This window comes from Carcharhinus amblyrhynchos, chromosome 1, assembly GCF_965287045.1.
Source record: "Carcharhinus amblyrhynchos chromosome 1, sCarAmb.v2.hapA, whole genome shotgun sequence".
NCBI classification, from domain to species: Eukaryota; Metazoa; Chordata; class Chondrichthyes; order Carcharhiniformes; family Carcharhinidae; genus Carcharhinus; species Carcharhinus amblyrhynchos.
Genome location: NC_137324.1, coordinates 173,652,644 through 173,674,882, shown reverse-complemented (window position 1 = coordinate 173,674,882; position 22,239 = coordinate 173,652,644). Strand labels below are relative to the sequence as shown.

The 22,239-nt window shown below is 43.0% G+C and overlaps 1 protein-coding gene across 1 annotated transcript in view; it reads right to left on the bottom strand.

Moving 5' to 3' along the window:
• grid2 (glutamate receptor, ionotropic, delta 2) overlaps nt 1-21,824 on the bottom strand; it is a 956,474-nt gene extending 934,650 nt beyond the window's left edge. Inside the window, exon 1 of the mRNA XM_080200204.1 lies at nt 21,026-21,824. Within this exon, the coding sequence (XP_080056330.1) occupies nt 21,026-21,113 (88 nt within the window). The 5' untranslated portion in view covers nt 21,114-21,824. The remainder of the gene's footprint in view (nt 1-21,025) is intronic.
• Between the last annotated feature and the right edge of the window lie 415 nt (nt 21,825-22,239).

The window sequence follows — 22,239 nt, the reverse complement described above, 5'->3', positions numbered from 1 at the left end:
GTGAGTGGAATCGGTTGCCGTTGGTGGTGGTAGAGGCGAACTCACTGGGGTCTTTTAAGAGACTTCTGGATGAGTACATGGGATTTAATGGGATTGAGAGTTATAAATAGGCCTGGTAGGTATGGATGTGATCGGCGCAACTTGCGGGCCAAAGGGCCTGTTTGTGCTGTAGTGTTCTATGTTCTACTACAATCTGCACTCTCTTGTTTCCTTCTCTATGAACGGTATGTTTTGTCTGTCTAGCGCACAAGAGACAATACTTTTCTCTGTATGTTAATACATGTGACAATAGTAAATCAATCAAGTCTTGAAGCAGGACTTGACTCCAGAAAATTCTGATTCTAAGGACAGCATGCACCCAACTGAGCCAAGGTTGACACCACCTGCAATTCAGGGATATTACTGCTGCTGAGGATCGTAGAATCCCAACAGTGCAGAAGGAGGCCATTCGGCCCATTGATCCCACACCAACTACAATCCCACCCAACCCCTATCCCCATAACTCCAAGTTTCTGCTGCCTCGGAAAAGCAGCCAGCATAACAAGGACCCCACGCATCCTGGACATTCCTTCTTCCACCTTCTTCCAACGGGAAAAAGATACAAAGGTCTGGGGACACGTACCAACCAACTCGAAAACAGCTTCTTCCCTGCTGCCATCAGACTTTTAAATGGACCTACCTCACGCTATGTTGATCTTTCTCTATACCCTAGCTATGACTGTAACACTACATTCTGTACTCTCCCCTTTTCTTCTCTATGAACAGTATGCTTCGTCTGTACAGCGCGCAGGAAACAATATTTTTCACTGTGTGCTAATACATGTGACAATAATAAATCAAATGATTTGCCCCGTTAATGCCCTTGACACTAACGGGCATTTTAGCATGGCTAATCAACACAACCCACACATCCTTAGACTGTGGGAAGAAATAGGAGCACCTAGAAGAGACCCACGCAGACACAGAGAGAACATGCAGACTCCACAGACAGTTACCTGAAGTCAGAATTGAACCCAGGTCCCTAGAGCTATGAGGCAGCATTGCGAACCACTGTGCCATCGTGCCAGCTCCTATGCCAACATATGGCAGAGTACATTCATCATAATGTCATCACTTGGAACATGCCCTTTGATTTATTTCATTGATTCAAGGAAGTCTAATTTTCTCAGAGACAGTTAGGTTAAAATTCTTTGGTCCAGTGCATGCATGTTTCAGATAAACTTTCAAATCAACAATTATTAGCCAGCTCTGTTTCACTATGGTATTTTCAAATGGGGCTATCAATTATTCCATAGGAACGTGTTCTTTGGGTAAAGATTAATTTGCAATGTGAGTGGACAGAATAAGACAGAAACCTGCTCCAAATGAACAATCAAGGTTAACGTCAAGAAATTTCCACTTTGAAAAATGTTACATGGTTACTGGAAAAAGTGCTAAATACTAACGTCTGATTGATCAACATCTGAATATCAGAAAAGGGATATTGTGTGATTTCTGATGGTTGAAGGATCTTAAGCTTCCATCACACTTGCTTTAGCATTCTGTAAAACTAATGTCCAAAGTATGTCAGAATATGTTCAGAAATGGGAAACATTGGAAAGATAGAGTATCATGGTTAGTACTGCTGCCTCACAGCACCAACAATCCAGGTTCAATTCCGGCCTCTGGTCACTTTCTGTGTAAAGTTTGCACATTCTCCCCATGTCTGCATGAGTTCCTCTGAAATTTAAGTTTGCTGCAGTAATACACAGGAACCACTGCAGTAATACACAGGAACCATTGCAGCTTAAGTTTTTACTAGAGATGTCACATTTGGTGGTACAATGGTTAGCATTGCTGCCTCACAGAGCCAGGGACCCAGGCTCAATTCCCAGCTTCGGTCATATCTGTTTGGAGTCTGCATGTTCTCCCCGTGTCTGTGTGGGTTTCCTCCTGGTGCTTCGGTTTCCTACCACAGTCCGAAAGGTGTGTTGGTTAGGTGGATTGGCTGTGCTGAATTCTCCCTCAGTGTACCGAAACAGGCACCAGAGTCTCGTGACCAGGGGATTTGCATAGTAACTTCATTGTAGTGTTAATGTAAGCCTATTTATGACTAATAAATAAACTTTATTTGACAATGAACGTTCATAGGAAAGATTACCGCAGACTGTAACAGCAGTATGTACTCTGATTGACAGCACTACCCAGGGTTTCTAACTTTACCCCATGCCTAAGAAAACTCGCTCACAATATCCTTCTTAGTGCTTTAATAAGGACTTTTGAAAACAAACTGGTGTGCCATATTCCAAACAAAGCCAGCGGAGGAATGCTGTATTTTCCCACCAGAGTGGTATCAATGTCTTTTTCATTCAGATTGGAACAATATCACCATGTTTGTCTCATCTTATGTAACTGGATTTCATAACATTTCATAAAATCTTGGCTGCTAAAGAAAGCCACGAGTATCTGTTTAATTTATGAGCCGCAATTATTCAGGAAGTTAGATAATAGGAGCTATAGAGCAGAAGCCAGGCACACAGTGTGAGCCGCAGGGCATCTAACCACGTTCAGATGCATGGGACAGTCAAGTCCTAGATGCAAAAAAACACTTCCCACTGACAGTGACAAATAGTCCAATGACAAACTCGAATCCACCGCCACCACACAGAAACAAGTCTAGAACTGACCGCTGCTGCCATAAACCGATGGAAGTTTAATACATTTACACTTAGGGAAGGACGGTACGGTGTCACAGTGTTTGGCACTGCTGCCTCACAGAGCCAGAGAACTGGGTTCAATTCTGGACTCACCAACCTTAAGGGCATTCAAATGGTCATTGGATAGACATATGGATAATATTGGAATAGTTTAGGTTAAAGGGTCATTAGATTGGTTCCACTGGTCGGCGCAACATCGAGGGCTTGTACTGCGCTGTAATGTTCTATGTTCTATGGTGTCACCGTCTGTGTGGAGTTTGCACGTTCTCCCCGTGTCTGCGTGGGTTTCCTCTGGTTGCTCCACTTTGGTCTGACACTCCAAAGATGTGCGGGTTAGGTTGACTGGCCATGCAAAACTGACCCTAGCGTCAGGGGGATTAGCAAGGTAAATATGTGGGGTTACGGGAATAGGGTCTGGGTGGGATTGTGGTCAATGCAAGCTCGATGGGCCATACTGCCTCCTCCTGAACTGTAGGAATTTTTTTATTCTATGATGGCCTAGGGGTATTATTGCTGCACAATTAATCCAGAAATTTAGCTGGGGACCCAGGTTCGAATTCCACTTTGGCCGATGGTGAAATTTGAACTCAACTTAAAAAAATTTGGAATTAAGAATCTACTAGATGACAATGAAAACATTATCGTTTGTTGGAAAACTCCAACTGATTCCCTTTAGGAAAGGAAATCTGCCATCCTTACCCAGTCTGGCCTACATGTGACTCCAGAGCCATTGCAAGGTAGTTGGTCAATTGGCCTCTGAACAAGAGCAGCTAAGGATGGGCAATAAATGCTGGCTAGCCGGCGATGTCCCACGGATGAATAAAAAAAACACTCTTTAGTCTGATATTACAAATTGAGGCATTGACCCACTTTGATTAAATTGGTCTTGAAATAATGATAGAAGAATTGTATATCATTCACATTTCTCAGTAGGCAGAAAGTACGGGGGTAGGGAGTGGAAAGATTTCCCAGCAAGTTATTGAAGTAAAACCCAGCTCTCTGTGACAACAGAAATACCTTCCCAATTCCTCGCCAATGCACTGCAGTTGCACTTGGGAGCAAGGACATTATTGCCCAATTCTTCTCCCCGAGGGAGAGCTGCCAATTTCCATGTGTGTACTTGTCACACCTGATTAGGACAAAACTTTTCCTCTACTCCAATACACTCAGCGTTGCTCATGTGTGACTAATTGAGAAGGCAGATGTGGCTAATTGAATTTCTGATCAGTAAATTGAAAAAATGAGCAACAGGCACAACTTTGTGGGCATGTGATCTCCGTAGATGTATTCCCTCACTTTACACAGGAGAGCTGTGACATCTTTTGTCCATTTTCCAGCAACACAGTGAGACAAAAGGTGTGTGTGGTTTTTGTTTTGATCATTTTGAGGAAATTTCTTCTTTAGTTACTGACTGTTGATGGAAGTTTAACTAAGTAACATCAACTTGTACTTTTCAAAGAATGGATTGTTTTACGGGATGTGGGTGTTGCTGGCGAGGCCAGTATTTGTTGCCAATCTCTAATTCCCCTTCAAGTTATCAAACCAAACTGAACTATACAAATCAGCATTGGTTGCCAGAATCAGGGTGGCAAAGTGACACAGCGATTAACACTGGTGCCTTACAGCGCCAGGGATCCGGGTTCGATTCCTGGCTTCGATCACTGTCTGTGGGGAGTCTGTACATTCTCCCCATGTCTGCGAGGGTTTCCTCCAGATGTTCAGGTTTCTTCCCACAGTCCAAAGATGTGCGGGTTAGGTGGATTGGCCATGCTAAATTGTTCCTTAGTGTCAGGGGGACTAGCTAGGGTAAATGCATGGGGTTATGGGGATAGGGCCTGGGGGGGGGGCGGGATTGTGGTCAGTGCAGACTCAATGGGCTGAATAGCCTCCTTCTGCACTGTAGGATTTTTTTAAAAATCAGTCCATGGTGATCCATCTGATCTCAACCCTAAAGGGGATGTGTGTTACAGTTGATACAGGAGAGTCTTGAGTTGCTGTGGCAGCATGCTTGTCGTAATCTGGAGCCCCAGACAGTGATGCGGAGTCTCCAACATTCTTTCCATCACATGGTTGACCAGGAATACCACCTGCCGTATATTGAAAAGATTTGCAGGCTAACAGTTAAGCTTTTTGGCTGTGTTACGATCGCACCTTCCCTGGCCATTAGATCCTGGGAGGAGACTCGGAACCCGAACTTCAGAGGCACGGACACTAGCCGTTGCATCCTGAAACTCCCATGAAGGAGGTCGAAGCATTGTAAATTTCTCTGCCTGATCTAAAGTTTAAGAGGACAAACAAATTATCCAGAATCCCTGCTCTAACCTTTGCCCAGTGGCACCAACATGAGGACCAGAATTATTCCGTCCTGCCTGCTACAGGAATTGGAGTGGGCAAAGGGCCGGATCACGGAAAGGTCTGTTGACCTCGGGTGGGATTTTACATTTTCAGGACAAGCAAAGCTGTGAAATTCTACCCACGTTGAACTTCCAGCATCTTCAACCTCATATATTACCCCAGTGGCATGTCTTCAGCCTGGGGCACAGCATAAGCCTGGCCTCCCACAGACCTCTGAATATTAGTGGCCTTGACACTCACAGTCTCCAACAGCTGCTCAGGCGAGTGTGACCCAGATACTGTCAGTTCTTTCCCAGAAGATGCTGCAGCCTCCAACCATAATCACTAACATTGTGGGCTCTTCCCGTGTGGGCATTTGCACTAGCACACGGACGCCCCCTCCCCAACCAAAGAGCGCTGAGGTTCCTTGGATAGAGTCTTTGACACACTGCAATCAACAACCAGGGTATGGTGCTAACATAACGACACATCCTACTCACACCTTGCAGTCGGTGCTCACAAATGAGGACAGCCTATTGGTTGAGGTACTTGAAAGTTACTGGTTGTCTGCTAATCTACACCCCAGCAAATGTTGACATCTTTCTGGAGAAGGAAAAGGGGGGAGAGGAATTACCCCTTGTCATGTTCTTTCCTTAAAATAATGTTAGTTTTTTTTTCATTTGATTTATTATTGTCACATGTATTAGTATACAGTGAAAAGTATTGGTTCTTGTGCACTATATAGACAAAGCATACTGTGCATTGAGAAGAAAACGAGAGAGTGCAGAATGTAGTGTTACAGTCATAGCTAGGGTGTAGAGAAAGATCAACTTAATGCAAGGTAAGTCCATTCAAAAGTGTGATATCATCAGGGAAGATGCTGTTCTTGAGTTGGCTGGTACCTGACCTCAGACTTTTGTATCTTTCTCCTGATGGAAGAAGGTGGAAGAGAGAATGTCCGGGGTGCATGGGGTCCTTGATTATGCTGGTTGCTTTGCTGAGGCAGCGGGAAATATAGACAGAGATAATGGATGGGAGGCTGGTTTTGTAATTAAATGGTGGATTATATTTCCAAGCTGTTTGAACACCATTCTTTCACTCTACCAAGTGATGACATGGAAAGAATGTTGGAGCCTCTGCATCACTATCTGTAGCTCCAGACTGCAACAAGCATGTTACCACAGCAACTCAAGGCTCCCCTGTGTCAACTATCGCGCATTAGCATCACCAATTCCCCCTTTAGGGTTGAGATCAGATGATCTGATAAGCATGCTGCTTAGTGTAGCTCAGTGCTGAATGGGGTGTGCTGGTTGAGGGGTTGTGTGGGGGAGGGCGGTGTAACATCACCTTGTTTCAGCACCAGCTATTGTAACAGCTCATGCATCAGCCATTATAATAAATACATTAACATTGATACAAACATCATTTGTGGTGCTGCATCAAGTGGAAAATGTTATTCTCAATGTCTAATCTGCTTTCAGCAGCGACACCTGATAATGCACATCAACCACAATCAGTAACTGTGAAATTATCCTTCAAGCAGCGTAAGCAAGACCCTGAATAATATTACTCTATTATTGTTTTGTTTTGTGCTTAAATGGTGGACTGTATTTCCAACATGTTTGAACACCATTCTTTCACCTAGCTAGTGTTGACAGTTTTAAAATGGGAGAAAAGGGGTAAATAAATGACAATTCTGCTGCTGTGCCAACTTCTTGACTAACTCTCGCCAGATAAACCATGTAAACTTTTACCCAGTCCACCATAGGCTCAATTATAAATAAGCTCAACCTCCTACTCCAAACCATCACGGTCTAGCCCTTCCCCACTTCTTCCACCTCCTAGCATCCTCTAAGTACTGTCTAGTCCTCCAACCTTGGCCTCTTCCAGATCCCTCACTCACTTTGCACAGTATTTGCAGTGGTGCCTTGAATTGACTGAGCCCCATGTGTTGTAATTCCCTCCCTCGGTCTCTCTGTCTATCTCTGCTCCCGTAAGCTATTTTGAAGGGTGGCGTGGTCACACAGCTGCCTCACAGCACCAGGCACCCGGTTTGGGCCACTGTCTGTGCGAAGTCTGCACATTCTCCCTGTGTCTGCTGGGTTTCCCCCGGGTGCTCCGGTTTCCTCCCATAGTCCGAAGACCATGCTGGTTAGATGCATTGGCCGTGCTAAGTTCTCTGTCAATGTACCCGAACAGGTGCCAGAGTGTGGTGACTCAGGGATTTTCACAGTAACTTCATTGCAGTGTTAATGTAAGCCTACTTGTAATGAGTAAATAAACTTTAAGCTTTAAAAACACTCTTTCAAATCTACCAAATATCCTAATAACTCCTTCAGTTTCTGTGTCCCTTTCTGTCTGGTTAAGCTCCTATGGCGCATCTTGAAACATTTCCCAAGGTTAAGGTCATTGGCCGGAATTTTATTATCCTGTCCACCACGGGAATCAGAGAGGGCAAGGTGTGGACCATGGAAAGATCCATTGACCATGGGCGGGATTTTACGGTTTTGGGACAAGCAAGGCTGTAAAACCCTGCCCACTATTTAAATGTAAGTTCTTGTCCTTACTTTAGAACCGTTGTTCTCAGATTGTGGTTCACAGAACGCAGGTGGCTCACGAGAGTCCTCCGGCTGGTTCGTGGCACACAGCAAGTGGGATTGTCTGGTTCTTGTCCGTGGGATTTTCACAGCAACTTCATTGTACTGTTAATGTAAGCCTACTTGTGACAATAATAAATAAACTTGAAACTTGGCAGAACCCATTGGGGTTGGGAAGCAAAAACTCGGCGCCCCAGCCAAAACTCCATTCACTGATGTCAGCGACATCGGAAAATCCAAGCCGCGAGCGAGGCCCAGAATATTTCAGCCAACATCCCAGCCAGGGTCAAAGAGGAGACCCTGCCAAGATCTCTAACCCCATCACATGCATGATGCCACACAAGCAAACCACCTCAGGGGTCATCCATTGCGAGAGCAAGCAACACCAATGATTCGATTTGATTTATTATTGTCACGTGTACTAATATACAGTGAAAAGTATTGTTTCTTGCGCACTATACAGACAAAACATACCGTTCATAGAGAAGGAAAGGAGAGGGTGCAGAATGTAGCGTTACAGTCATAGCTAGGGTGAGGAGAAAGATCAACTTAATGCCTAAGGATCACCAAATCTGTAAGAAATTGCATCAAAGCATTGTTAGAGAGTTTGAAAGAGTTAAAAAGAAGTTTTAGAATCATAGAATGAGAATAAAACAGAATTAGAAGATATGCTGGGCACAGCTTGCAAGAAGTTGCCACGCTCCAGCATCATCTTGGACTAGTAGTTTTACAGTAAGATTTATATTACTGCTGATTTTTATAGATTAAGATAGACTATTTATTCCTGAGTAAAAGGTTATTGTGATGATTATATAACACATTTCAAATAAATATCTTCTATTAGAATATTAACATTAATAATACAGAATTGTCTACATTTTTGTTTTTGCCTTGAATGAATTTACCTACGATATTTAATTAAAAAATAATGCACATAAATTTATTGCATTAGAAGCAGCACAATGTTTATAGTTTTCAGAATTCCCATTAATTCTGATGAGTTTATTTTTGCAGTTGCAAGCAAGCAAAGGTGAGGGAGCTAACCTGTTGGCATAACAGATCAATTTTGCCTGAACACTAAGAATTGTTAAGAGCTTGTTTAAAATTGGACTCTAAAACCTTTAGGCATGGCTAGCCTTCTGCAACTGTCTGAATCAAACGAGTGGAAGGATAGTGAGGATCTTCTTATGGGCAAGTCATGGAGGCTAATAAGTATTTGTGTTTTTGATAGGTTAAGGAATGCAGGCCTCTGAAATTAAACTGGTAGCAGATCCAAACAGATCGGGAGAGGAATTAGCATTCAGAACATTGCCAGATTGGCGGGCGGTCATCAGTCTTCTGGCATCACGTGTGCATCAAAGCACTGATCAGGACTGTTTCGATTCCACCTGCACACCAAGAAGGGCGGAAATGGGTGCCACACCCTCAGAAATCAAGACCGCTGGAGATGAGGAGCATCAGCCTGTAAATGAGGGGCAGCGAGCCAGGCATTAGGAGATCAACGGAGAGGGATAAGGGATACGAACAAGACACGACCCCGAGCATAGAATTTACAGACCAAAGTGATGGTCCCTGAACATGATGGTGAACCAGTGCCAAAGGAGAATGTGACCCTCTAGACAGGTGGTCACCGATCTCTGCACCCTCAATGGTGTGGTCCTCTGTGGCACCTCACAGGCAGTTGCACACCAGCACATCACTGGTAACTGACGCCCTAATTGTTGTAAGTCAACACAGCCTGACAACAGTCAGAATTCTACGGTTGTACTAAAGTAAATTTGACTTTTGAAAGATTGTTAAATTTCACCCTTCCAAAAAAAAGCATTAAATGATAAGGTTTCACCTTTCTTCCAAAAAACAATTAAAGCATTTTATGCTGACATCTACACTATAGATAGAAATAGATCCAGTACATTTAAATATATATATGTATTGAAAGGTTAATGCTTAAATAGTAACTCGCAGAATTGGCTCTGAAAGTGTGTAGCACTTATAATGGAAAGCCAGTTAGAAGCCTTATTTAAACATACGCAGGAGTTGCTGCAGTGTTCTTTTTCTCAGAACATTAAGAAATCTTTTTGCCTGTCCGTCAGTTTCCCGGAAGTCTGACCAGCTGCTCGAACGCTTTTTAAACCTAACCTGATGTTGTAGCTGGAGTTGCCCTTCGTGGAAGTTGTTACCCCAGGAGTAACCCACGTTGCCGTGTTCAAGTGTCGAACTCAGGATCTGACTTCAGGGCGTATTGTTACTTTTGTGGAAATTGCTTCACAGTGACTCAGACAGGGCAACGCTAAGAAATTGGCTTCCACCCGCAGCAGTGAACATAATGGAGTTAAACTAAAGAGAAACAAGCAGGGAACAGCTGACTGCTGAGTAAGGCGAGCGATCAAGTCAGCTGAAATGGCCTTACGGCATTGAGCTAACTATTGCAATAGACAGATGGGCTCATCATTAAGATGGATTTTAATTTTTATCTCCACCCTCATAATATTCTGAGGTCATTTATCATTCTACCTGCTTGTATCCATCCTCATAGAATCAGAGAGTCCCTACGGTGCAGAAGGAGGCCTTTTGGTCCATCCAGACCGCACTGACTATCTGAAGGAACATCCCAGTATCCCCTCCAGTGAAATATCCCAGGCTCTATCCCTGTAACCCCACATACTTATGCTGCTAATCCCTCTAATCTACACATTTTGGGACGCTAAAGGGCAATTTACCATGGCCAATCCACCTGGGGGCACAGTGGTTAGCACTCAGTGCCAGGGACCTGGGTTCAATTCCCAGCTTGGGCCACTGCCTGTGTGGAATCTGTACGTTCTCTCCATGTCTGTGTGGGTTTCCTCCGGGTGCTCCGGTTTCCTCCCACAGTCCGAAAGACATGTTGGTTAGGTGAATTGGCCATGCTAAATTTTCCTTCAGTGTACACAAACAGGTGCAGGAGTGTGGCAACTAGGGGATATTCACAGTAACTTCATTGCAGTGTTAATGTAAGCTGACTTGTGATAGTAATAAGTAAACTTTAAAAAAAAATGTTTTGACTGGGGGAGGAAACCGGAGCACCTGGAGGAAATGCACACAGACACAGGGAGAACATGGAGACTCCGCACAGACAATCACCCAAGTCTGGAATCGAACCTCAGCCCCTGGAGTGGTTAGGCAGCAGTGCTAACCGCTGTGCCACCATGTCACCGAAAGTGTATTTTTTTTTCCACTTTAAGTACTACACAAGAGAATTGACAAGCAATTTGATCCCGATCTCTGCAGATGATAATGTTGCTCTAAGCTAATAAATAGGAATGTGCCTGAGAATTGGTTGAGTCTAAACCTTACTCCAAATCTTCAGCCATAAATGAGAACAAATTGAAGGGCATTGCTCAACACATCCCCCTATAGTACAGCAGGTCAGTTGCAGCATACTACTCGGGTGTTCAAACACCACGCACTGCAGTAAGTGCTCATTCGCAGACATAAAAATCTGTGGGGAGAACATCATATTGAAAACAGGTATCTCCTTGAATGTTCTGTCGAAAAGGAAGAAGGACTTTTATTTCAGGATAACTCCACACCGGTGCCATTTAAAAAAATTTAAAGTCGAAATGGTCAAGAGCTTCAAGTTTTTAGTTGTCCAGATCACCAAAAACCTATCCTGGTCCCCCCACCATAGTTAAGAAAGCCCACCAACCCCTCTATTTTCTCAGAAGATTAAGGAAATTTGGCATGTCCGCTATAACTCTCATCAACTTTCACAAATGCACCACAGAAAACATTCTTTCTGGTTATATCATATATATCATAGCTTATATCATAGCTATATGATACGGTTATATCATAGCTTGGTTATATCAGAGCTCCTGCTCTGCCCAAGACTGCAAGAAATTACAAAATGTCATGAATGAAGCCCAGTCCATCAAGCAAACCAACCTCCTATCCATTGACTAGTCTACACTTCCCGCTGCCTCGGAAAAGCAGCCAGCTTAACTAAGGACCCGACACGCCCTGGGCATTCTCTTCCATCTTCTTCCATCAGGAAAATGATACAAACGTCTGAGGTCATGTACTAACCGACTCAAGAACATTTTCTTCCCTGCTGCCATCAGACTTTTGAATGGACCTACCTCGCACTAGGTTGGTCTTTCTCTACATCCTAGCTATGACTGTAAGACTACATTTTGCACTCTCTCCTTTCCTTCTCCATGAAAAGAATGCCTTGTCTGAATAGCAAGCAAGAAACAATACTTTTCACTTCATACTAATATATGTGACAATAATAAATCAAATCAAATCACAATTGATTTGAAGTTTCTCATACTTTTGCCCTGAATCGATAAAGCATGAAAAATTACTATTCGGCATGGAAATAATAAATTCTATATTACCTCAATCAGCGGCAGATGAAATGAATTCCTCATAACTGTATGTTACAACATACTGAGTACTCATAATTGGCTGACTTACTCTAGACCGGGTTTGATACTAAACTAAATTCAGTTTCAAATTAAAGGTCTACATCAACAGGGACAAAGTAGAAAGCGTCGAGATCTTCAAGTTTTCAGGTGTCGAGATCACCAACAACCTGACTTGGTCTCTCCACATTGACACTATAGTTAAGAAAGCCTACCTCTACTTTCTCAGAAGATTAAGTAAATTTGGCATGTCAACTATGAACCTCACCAACTTTTACAGATGCACCATAGAAAATATTCTTTCTGGTTGTATCACAGCTTGGTATGGCTTGTGCTCTGCCCAAGACAGCAAAGAACTACAAAAGGTCGCGAATGACTCAAGAACAGCTTCTTCCCTGCCGCTGTCAGACTTTTGAACGGACCTACCTTGCATTATGTTGATCTTTCTCTACATCCTAGCTATGACTGTAACATTACATTCTGCACTCTTTTCCTTCTCTATGAGAGGTATGCTTTATCTGTAGGGAAACAACACTTTTCATGGTATGTTGATACATGTGACAATGATAAATCAAATCAAAAATCAAAGGAAAAATAAGAAAGACTTGCATTTATGTGGTATCTTTCACAACTTCTGGAGATCTCAAAAATATTGCACATCTAATGAAGTGCATCTTAAACCTGGTCAGCATTCTGAGGTAGAAATTGCACATTCAAACTGCAAGATCCCACAAACAGCGGTCAAGCATTGCCAGATGATCTACGTTAAAAATGCGGGGAGAACTTCCCTGCTCGTCTTCGAAACATTGTCATTAGGTATTTAACCTCTGCCTGAAAGAGCAAATGAGGCCACAGTTTAAGATGCCATCTAAAAGATGGCACTTTGTATAGACCAGGCCAATGTGGAGCTTACTGTAAGAAATCAATTGGGGACCCTATTCAAATTTCAAATAAATTGTGACTTCTGCCATTCATTTTTCCAGTCTATAACCACTTAATCTGGACTATAGGAAGGACATTGATAAACTGCAAAGTGTGCAGAGAAGATTTACGAGGATGTTGCCAGGGCTGGTTATAGAGAGCAGTTGGCCAGGCTAAGGCTTTTTTACTTGGAATGTAGGAGAATGAGGGGTGACCATATTGAGGTGTGTAAAATCTTGAGGGGCATAGATAGGATGATAAGATGTATATTAATATATGTGACAATAATAAATCACATCAGATCAACACAATTGATTAAAAATTTCTCATACTTTTGCCCTGAATCGATAACGCATGAAAAATTACTATTCGGCATGGAATTATTAAATACTATACCATCTCGTTGAGTGGAGAACGAAATGAATTCCTCTCAACTGTATGTTAAAACATACTGAGGACTCATGATCTGGTTGACTTACTGTAGGCCATCCAACAACCGGTTTTGATTCTAATCTAAATTCAATTTTAAATTATAGGTCTACGTCAAGGGGAAAAAGTGGAAAGGGTCGAGAGCTTTAGGTGTCCAGTTCACCAACAACTTGACCTGGTTCCTCCATGCTGACACAATAGTTAAGAAAGCCCACAGTAGGGGAATTGAAAACTAGAGGCTAGAGGTTTTGAGGTGAGAGGGGGAAGATTTAAAAGGACCCTGAGGAGCAACTTCTTCATGCAGAGAGTGGGGGGTCTATTACTAGATTCAGAGGGCACCACCTCAGACTAAAGGAACGATCCTTTAAAACTGAGATGAGGAGGAATTTCTTCAGCCAGAGAGTAGTGAATCTGTGGTGAGGGCTGTGGAGGCCGGGTCATTGAGTGTCTTTAAGACAGAAAGGTTCTTGATTAATAAGGGGATCAGGGGTTATGGGGAAAAGGCAGGAGAATGGGGATGAGAAAAATATCAGCCATGATTGAATGATGGACCAGACTGAATGGGCTGAGTGGTTTAATTCTGCTCCTATGTCTTAAGGTCTTATGGGTATATGGAATGAGCTGCCAGAGAAAGTGATTGAGGCAGGTACAATGGCAACATTTAAAAAGCATTTGGATAAGTACATGGAAGGGAAAGGATTAGAAGGATATGGGCCAAATGCAGGCAATTGGGACTAACTCGGAGGACACCCTGGTTAGCATGGACCGGTTGGGCTGGAGGGCCAGTTTTTGTGCTGTATTGCTCTATGACTCTAGAGCTAATATAAGGACTTACAAAAACTATTAAAATGTAACTAATGATACCAATGGGATGCCCACACTGGCTAAATCATTGTGCCAGCCATAGTAGGCATAAACTTCCAATTTCTTGATGAATGCCATGCCTAATAATTAACACTAGAGAAAAATACATCTGTTTATTGACTATCAATATGTTTTATCGGATGGTTTATACAGTTGGTACAGATTTGGATTGGGTGATTGGATAAAATCATTGGACTCTTTCCTTTGTTTACATGCAAATAATCCATCCGCATCACCCAAGAAATGATGGATCAATTAATCATTTCTTAGCTGTCAGGTTATCGAATAACTGTTAATTCAAAGTTTAAAGTGATTTATTTGTCAAAAGTAACCGCTCAAAGTGCAAATTTCACCAGCCCCATTGAAAATTCAATTATTGAAAAGGATTTAATTAACTTTAACATCTTGTTTTTGAATCGATTTTGATTAATACACTAAGTTCCAATGGCATAATTGGGAGAAAATGACTTTCTGAGATTTGTATTGCGAGGAAACTAAATTATTAGCAATGGAAATAGTGATAAAGCAAATGGCTTCCGCAATTACTGGTTCCACTGGTCATGTTGATTTATTTATCTTGATATCAAGGTGAATAGCTCATTCAAATCAGTTGCGTTTAAATAACGATGTGCGAGGATAAGACAAATGAATCAAATGTTAAAGTTGGTGTCAATTGCTTTACTGTTAAATCCCGTGCAGACATAAACCACTTGTAAAGCACTGAGAAGCCCTGGCGAGTCACAAATGCCATGTGCAGTGTTGTACATTGCTGTTTGATATGCTTTATTTCAAATCATTAGCATGGCAATTGGTTAACTCATTCACTAATTGGGAGGCCGCATACGAATATTTTTCGAATAAATGTGTGCTAAGGATGGTGGTTAGCCGGAACTCATAAAACTGAACCCTATATTTGATTTTCAGTGTGGAGTGTAGACGTGGCGCGGGGTTTGATAGAAGCAATGCACAAGCGCAGCAGAAACCGACAATCATGCTCACTCCATATTTGATCGTGTCTCCATTAATAAACCTGACAGTTGGGTTCAGAGGGCACCTGCTTCAGTAAGTCAAAAAGTCATTTTTAATGAAGCATATTACTTTCACAAAAGAGAAAAATTAGCATCCAACACCAGAGGGTGGAAAAAAAGCACCCCAGAATGTACATTGGAGTATGAGTATAAGCTCAACCAAATTGACATCTACAGAGTCATATATACTTTAGGCTGGAGAGGTCGATAAACGATGTTTAAATGGACAGATTTTTAATTGCTAATGGGTTGAACGGTTAAGGGGAGAAGCCAGGAAAATGGGGATGAGGAACATACCAGCCATGATCAAATGGCGGAGTGAACTCGATGGGTCAAATAGCCTAATTCTGTTCCTATATCTGATGAACTTATATAGACAGTTATTACAAAGAACTAACAGTACCAAAATAGGCCTTTTGTTAAATTCATTTATGGGATGTGGGCATCACTGACTAGACCACCATTTATTGCCCATTCCTCGTCTGCCCAATAAATCCATGCCAGTGTGTGTGATCCATTAGAATCTCCACTGACCCTATTTGTATACCCTTACATTCCTTCCTTACTCATGTACTCCCCTTAACTACTCCCTGTGGCAATGAGCTTCACATTCTCACCACTCACTGGGGTTTTTTCAAAACAAAAATTCTCCTCAATTTCTATTGGATTAGCAGTGACTGCTTTATATTGATGGTCCCCTTACGCTGACCCCACCAAGCTCAAAGATAACAAAGAAAACCATCAATTTCTCAATGCAATAACATAGAAACATAGAAAATAGAAGCAGGATGAGGCCATTCGGCCCTTCAAGCCTGCCCTGTCATTCATTTTGATCATGGCTGTGTGGAGTTTGCACATTCTCCCCATGTCTGCTAGGGTTTCCTCCAGGTATTCCTGTTTCTTCCCACAGTCCAAAGAAATGTGGGCTAGGTTGATCAGCCCCTTAGTGTCAGGGAGGTTAACAGGTAAATACGTGGGGTTACAGGGATAGGATCTGGTTGGAATTGTTTTCTATGCAGGCTTAATGGGCTGAATGGCCTCTTTCCACACTGTATGGATTCTATGGGCAGAATTCTCCAGCCATATTGGTCTGAGAGCCAGAAATTCCTGCCCAACCATCAATGGGGCTTCATTCTCTGCAACCCCCATGCTAAAATTCCAATCACAGGCTTCATGGGAGAATCCCAGTCTTTGATTTTGATTTGATTTGATTTGATTTATTATTGTCACATGTACTAACATACAGTGAAAAGTATTGTTTCTTGCGCACTATACAGACAAAGCATACCATTCATAGAGAAGGAAATGAGACAGTGCAGAATGTAGTGTTACAGTCATAACTAGGGTGTAGAGAAAGATCAACTTAATGCGAGGTGGGTCCATTCAAATGTTTGACGGCAGCAGGGAAGAAACTGTTCTTGAGTCGGTTGGGATGTGACCTCAGACTTTTTGTATCTCTTTGTGATTCTATGGCTGATCATCAAATTCAATATCCGTATCATTTCCCCGTCTGCCCCTCCCCCCCTTGCCCCATATCCCTTGATCCCTTCTTGAAGTCACACAGAACTGGGGTATCTTCATATGTTGTGTAGAGAGGGCCTGGCACAGTTGATCTACTGAGCAGACGTTGATTACAAAGTGACCCAACTGGTGATTTGAGCTCTGTAGCTGCTTAACTGGAACTTTCTGTTTTTTTGAAAAAAAGCAGTTGTTGAAAGCAGAGAGAGCTCAATGCAGGTTAAAACATAGGGGGGTGGGGGAGCATGGTGGTACAGTAACTAGTACTGCTGCCTCACAGCCATGGTGTGGAGTTGCCAGCGTTGAACTGGGGTAGGCACAGTAAGAAGTCTCACAACACCAGAATAAAATCCAACAGGTTTATTTGGCAGCACTAGTTTTCAGAGTCTCAGACTCCTTCAAAGGAGCATGAGACTCCAAAATCTAGTGCTGCCAAATAAACCTGATGGACTTTAACCTGGTGTTGTGAGACTTCTTACTGTTCCTCACAGCGTTAAGGACCCGGGTTCAATTCTGACCTTGGGTCACTGTCTGTGCAGCGTTTGCACATTCTCCCCGTGTCTGCATGGGTTTCCTCCGGGTGCTCCAGTTTCCTCCCACAGTCTGAAAGACATGCTGGTTAGGTGCATTGACCCGAACAGGTGCCGGAGCATGGCGACTAGGGGAATTTCACAGTAACTTCATTGCAGTGTTAATGTAAGCCTTACTTGTGACGAATAATAAATAAACTTTAAACTGTGTGAAGTTTGCACATTCTCCCTGTGTCTGCATGGGTTTCCTCCGAGTGCTCCGGTTTCCACCCACAATCCAAAGAGGTGCCAGTTAGGTTGATTGGCCATGCTAGATTGACCCTAGTGTCAGGAGGATTAGCAAGGTAAATTTGTGATGTCACAGAGATAGGACCTGGGTGGGATTGTGGTCAGTACAGACTGGCCTCTTTTTATACTGTCGGGATTTTCTGATTGTATGCTAATAATTAAAGCAGGTTTTTACTGTACTAAATGGTTGATGAGGTGGCAGAGTTATAGATAGTCATAGAGTCATTGAGGTTTACAGCATGGAAACAGGCCCTTCAGTCCAACTTGTCCATGCCACCCTTTTACTTTAAACCCCTCAGCTAATCCCAATTGCCCACATTTGGCCTATATCTCTCTATACCCATTGTACCCATGTAACTATCTAAATGCTTTTTAAAGGATAAAATTGTACCCGCCTCTACTGCTATCTCTGGCAGCTTGTTCCAGGCCTCCTGTGTGAAAAAAATTGCCCCTCTGGATACTTTTGCGTCTCTCCCCTCTCACCTTAAACCCATGCTCTCGAGTTTTAGACTCCTGTTCTGGCAGTATGCGAGCACTGTGCTTGTTCTGGATGCACGAGAATGATTTGCATGCAACATTGATTAATCTGTTCCTTTAATTAGAGACGGTTTACGCTTTGCACTGTGTCCATTATTTTCACGGAGCAGATATCTCTGTTTAAAGGACAGCAGGGTTTCTTCTGAACACAGGCCGGTGGCTGAAGCAAAGGTTTTATGTATAATGAATATATTTAAAAAAAACGCAAGGCAATTGCTGAGGAAGTTCCACAGCAAACCATGGCAGATCACTTAGAGCTAAAATCCTAATTTCAATTTCAAGGATTCATTTTTGAGGGTGGTTTTTTTTTCTCTTATTTTTTCTCTCTTAGTAGCAATTAAACGTCACCACACAAAGCAATTAAGAATTGCATTAACTATACTTCATGTGAAAAGACTGGCGTTCAGATGAGGGAGGGTATGGATTAGCTAGCAAATATTTCTGCGTGCTCCTAACAGATACTGTAAAACAATTATCTGGCAAAAAAATAAGCTGGCCAGTGACTAAATTAGCTTGATAACATTTCGGAGACTGCTGCTGCCAAAACTGCCAAGCTATAGTTATTGTAGCAATTCATTCCTGGGGTACCCCAGCCCTGTTTCAGCGAAGTAGATCTTTAAACATATCTTTGGGCAGAGATGTGCTGAAAGCTTTACAAAACTGGAGATACCAAAAAAAAAATTCCGGTGGACTAAACCTGCCTTTTACGGGTCATTCAGCATGATTTTAAAATTAGCTCTTATCAAAAGTGCAACCAATGTAATTGGCCTTGATGGTTTAGTGTCCACGGTGTGTGTAAATGCAGAGGTAGGAAGGATTGACAGAGAGTGACACATCATGAAAGCGATAGGTCGCCGACAGGAATGTGTTCACTATTCTTTTGAATTCGTTTGGTTCAATTTTCTCTGCTCCCAGATAAACACCTTCCAGAGGTGACTGGGCGGAGGGCCGGGTCGGGGGGAGGTGGTGGGGGGCGGTGGTGGTGCGCGGGGGGAGAATTGCATTTCTTCCCTGCAAGAGTTGGTGGGAGAGAGAGGGAAGTGGGGGTTGTTGCTGATTGGTGTGGCAAGTTTCTGGGCACCGGGGCCGCTTGTTTTGTTTGTATGTGGGGGTTTTTTTTCCACCTCGCTGTTGCTGAGGGTTATTACAATTCACATCACAAAGCAGAAGAGAGTCACTGAAAGATGCTTTGTGTAACCCGGGAGTCTGATTGTGATCTGGTTCCAGTCACACATGCACACACACACGCAGTGTAACATACACACGCACACACACATAGTGACACACAGAAACACACAGAGTAACACACACAAACATAAAGTCTCTCTCACACACACATTCTCTCACACAAACATATATAGTGACCCACACAAACACACAGTGACACACACACACACAAACTCACAGTGATATGCACACAGTAACACACATAAACACAGTGATATACACAGTGACACGCACAATGACACACTGACACAAACACATAGTAATTTACACACAGTAACACATAATGACATATACACAGTGGCACACACACAGTGACACGCACAAGCACACAGTGATAAACACAGTGACACACACACAATGACACACACATACAGTGGCACACACATACACACACAGACAGTGGCAGTGGCATACGCAAACACACAGTGATATATACACAGTGACAAACACATAGTGATACACACACAGTGACACTCATACACACACAGTGGCACATGCACACACACAGTGGCATACACAACACGCAGTGACACATGTACACACACTGACACACACAGTGGCACACATACACACACACTCACACACACACAGTGGCACACATACACACACACAGACCCCCACGCACAGCCAGTGCAGGAACACCGCTTAGCCCTTTCGCTCAGAAAACGTTGTGACTTAAATACTTCCCCGTGCTAAAAGCAATCGAGAATCCGGACGGATGATTCATTTGGGGGATTTTCTTTCTTTTTGTTATACTTGGATACACACAATTCCTCGTTTTAAAGAGTCACTTTGATGATAAATCTTCGCATTTCCCACCAGCTTCCTTTCCTCTCTCGAACGATTTCATAAAACCCAAAATGAAAATAGTAAGTTCCCCGTGCTTCACTGTGTGGGAAGAACAAGTCCTCTACTTTGCCCGATTATAATTTTAAACATGCCTTGTCAAAACAGAGAGAGGGAGAGATTGTGTGTGTGTGTGTGAATGTAGGAGTACGTGTGTGTGTATGTATGTATATACGTGTATATTTTGTATAGTAATATGTGTACATATGTGTGTACACGTGCGCATATATATTTGTATATGTATATATGTGTGTATATTTATGAATATTTATGTATGTGTGCTTGCATGTATATGTGTGTGTGCACATGCATATATGCGTGTATATCTAGGTGTATGGATATATGTGTATATTTATGCGTGCATATATCTATGTATATGTGTGTATACATATATATGTGCGTGCATTTGTCTGTGTGTATATATCAGTGTGTGTATCTATGTGTATATATCAGTGTGTATATATGTGTGGGTATATATATATCAATGTGTATATGTGTGTGTATACATATGTGTGTGTATATCAGTGTGTATCTGTGTGTTTTTGCGCTTTCGCCCGCTCATTGCCCAGCCAGACTTGAACTCCCGACACTCAATGAGAGATTTGGGAGATGTGTAACTTTCAATCGGCCTCTCAGTTCAGAGCGGGGCAACAAATCCACCATACACCGCCTCCTGCTCGCCCAGTCCTTCTCAAATCATGGTAATTTTTTTTGTAATAAAGCGCAGAAAAGCAATAGGATTTAACCAGGGAGAGAAAGAGAGAGAGAGAGAGGGAAGGGGAAAGACCGCAGTGTGTAGCTTACCGATGTGTATGATGGAATCGGCGCTGACAACATCGGGGCAGGGGAAGCAGAGGATGGACACCAGGCAGATGGCTGGGAAAACTTCCATTTCCTCCCCGTGTGATTTCCTCTTGATATTTTATCGGGGGATCCGTGGTGATCCGCGGGGCGCTGCCTTTAATTCCGGGAGACTGGGGGGGTAGTTGCAGAATAGACAGATACAAAGAGATATACACACAGCGAGAGAGAGAGAGGGAGATGGGGTGTCCCTTCCCCTCAATGCCAGAGACACTTCCCTCTCCTCTCTAACCACCAATTCCTCCTTCTGGGTGTCCTCTCTCCCTCTTACAGTCTTGGCTTATTTTATCTCTTTTTTTAAAAAAAAAACACCCTTTCCAGATGCCGTTTTATCCTTTGTTGAAGTGAACACGTTGCAAAGTCGTGCAAATCTCTCTCCCCCCTCTCTTTTCCTTCTCGCTCTAGAATATCTCAGCTTGATGGCCACACGAATAGCGAATCCAGTTGTAATCCAATGGAAATGTTCAAATGAATTGGAGACAAGTCGCCGGTCCGGGAGGGTTGATGCAGCAAAGGTTCGGTGTTACACACGCACACACCACACAAATATATATATATCTATAATCATCTAACTTGAAACTGGTGCCGCCTCGCAAAGGGTCCAGCTTTTGGAAAAAACGTAGCTTTGAAACATTGGAGAGCTCCTTTGGAAATCGGAGGGAATGAAGAATGTTCTGGCTGCGTTTCCAGGAAGCCAAAAAAGGGGGAGAGAGATTGTTCGAAAGGCAAAAGATTTCTTGATCCACGATCTGTTCTTTGGGGGCAATATCCAGTCTGCTCCAGGAGGCTGCGGTTTCTCCCTCTCTCTTCTGCTGGCTAAAAGATATATTTGCACACACCTGTAAAAACTTTTTCCTCTCTCTCTCTCTTTCTGTCGACGTGCAGAGAGAGGGTTGAGGATGGAAGAGAGAGAGAGTGTGTGTGTGTGTGTGTGTGTGTGGGAGAGAGAGAGAGAGAGAGAGGTAGGTAGGCAGGCAGCAGAAGCCGAGAGAACTGCAGAATCTGCTGCTATTCGCATCCAAAGAGGGCGCTCAGCATCAGTAGCACATCGGAATAAACCAGCATCCAGCAGCAAAAGCGATTTGTATAAGAGAGAGAGAGAGAGAGAGAGTGTGTGTGTGTGATAATACAAGAGAGAGGGGGGGGAAAAAAACAGC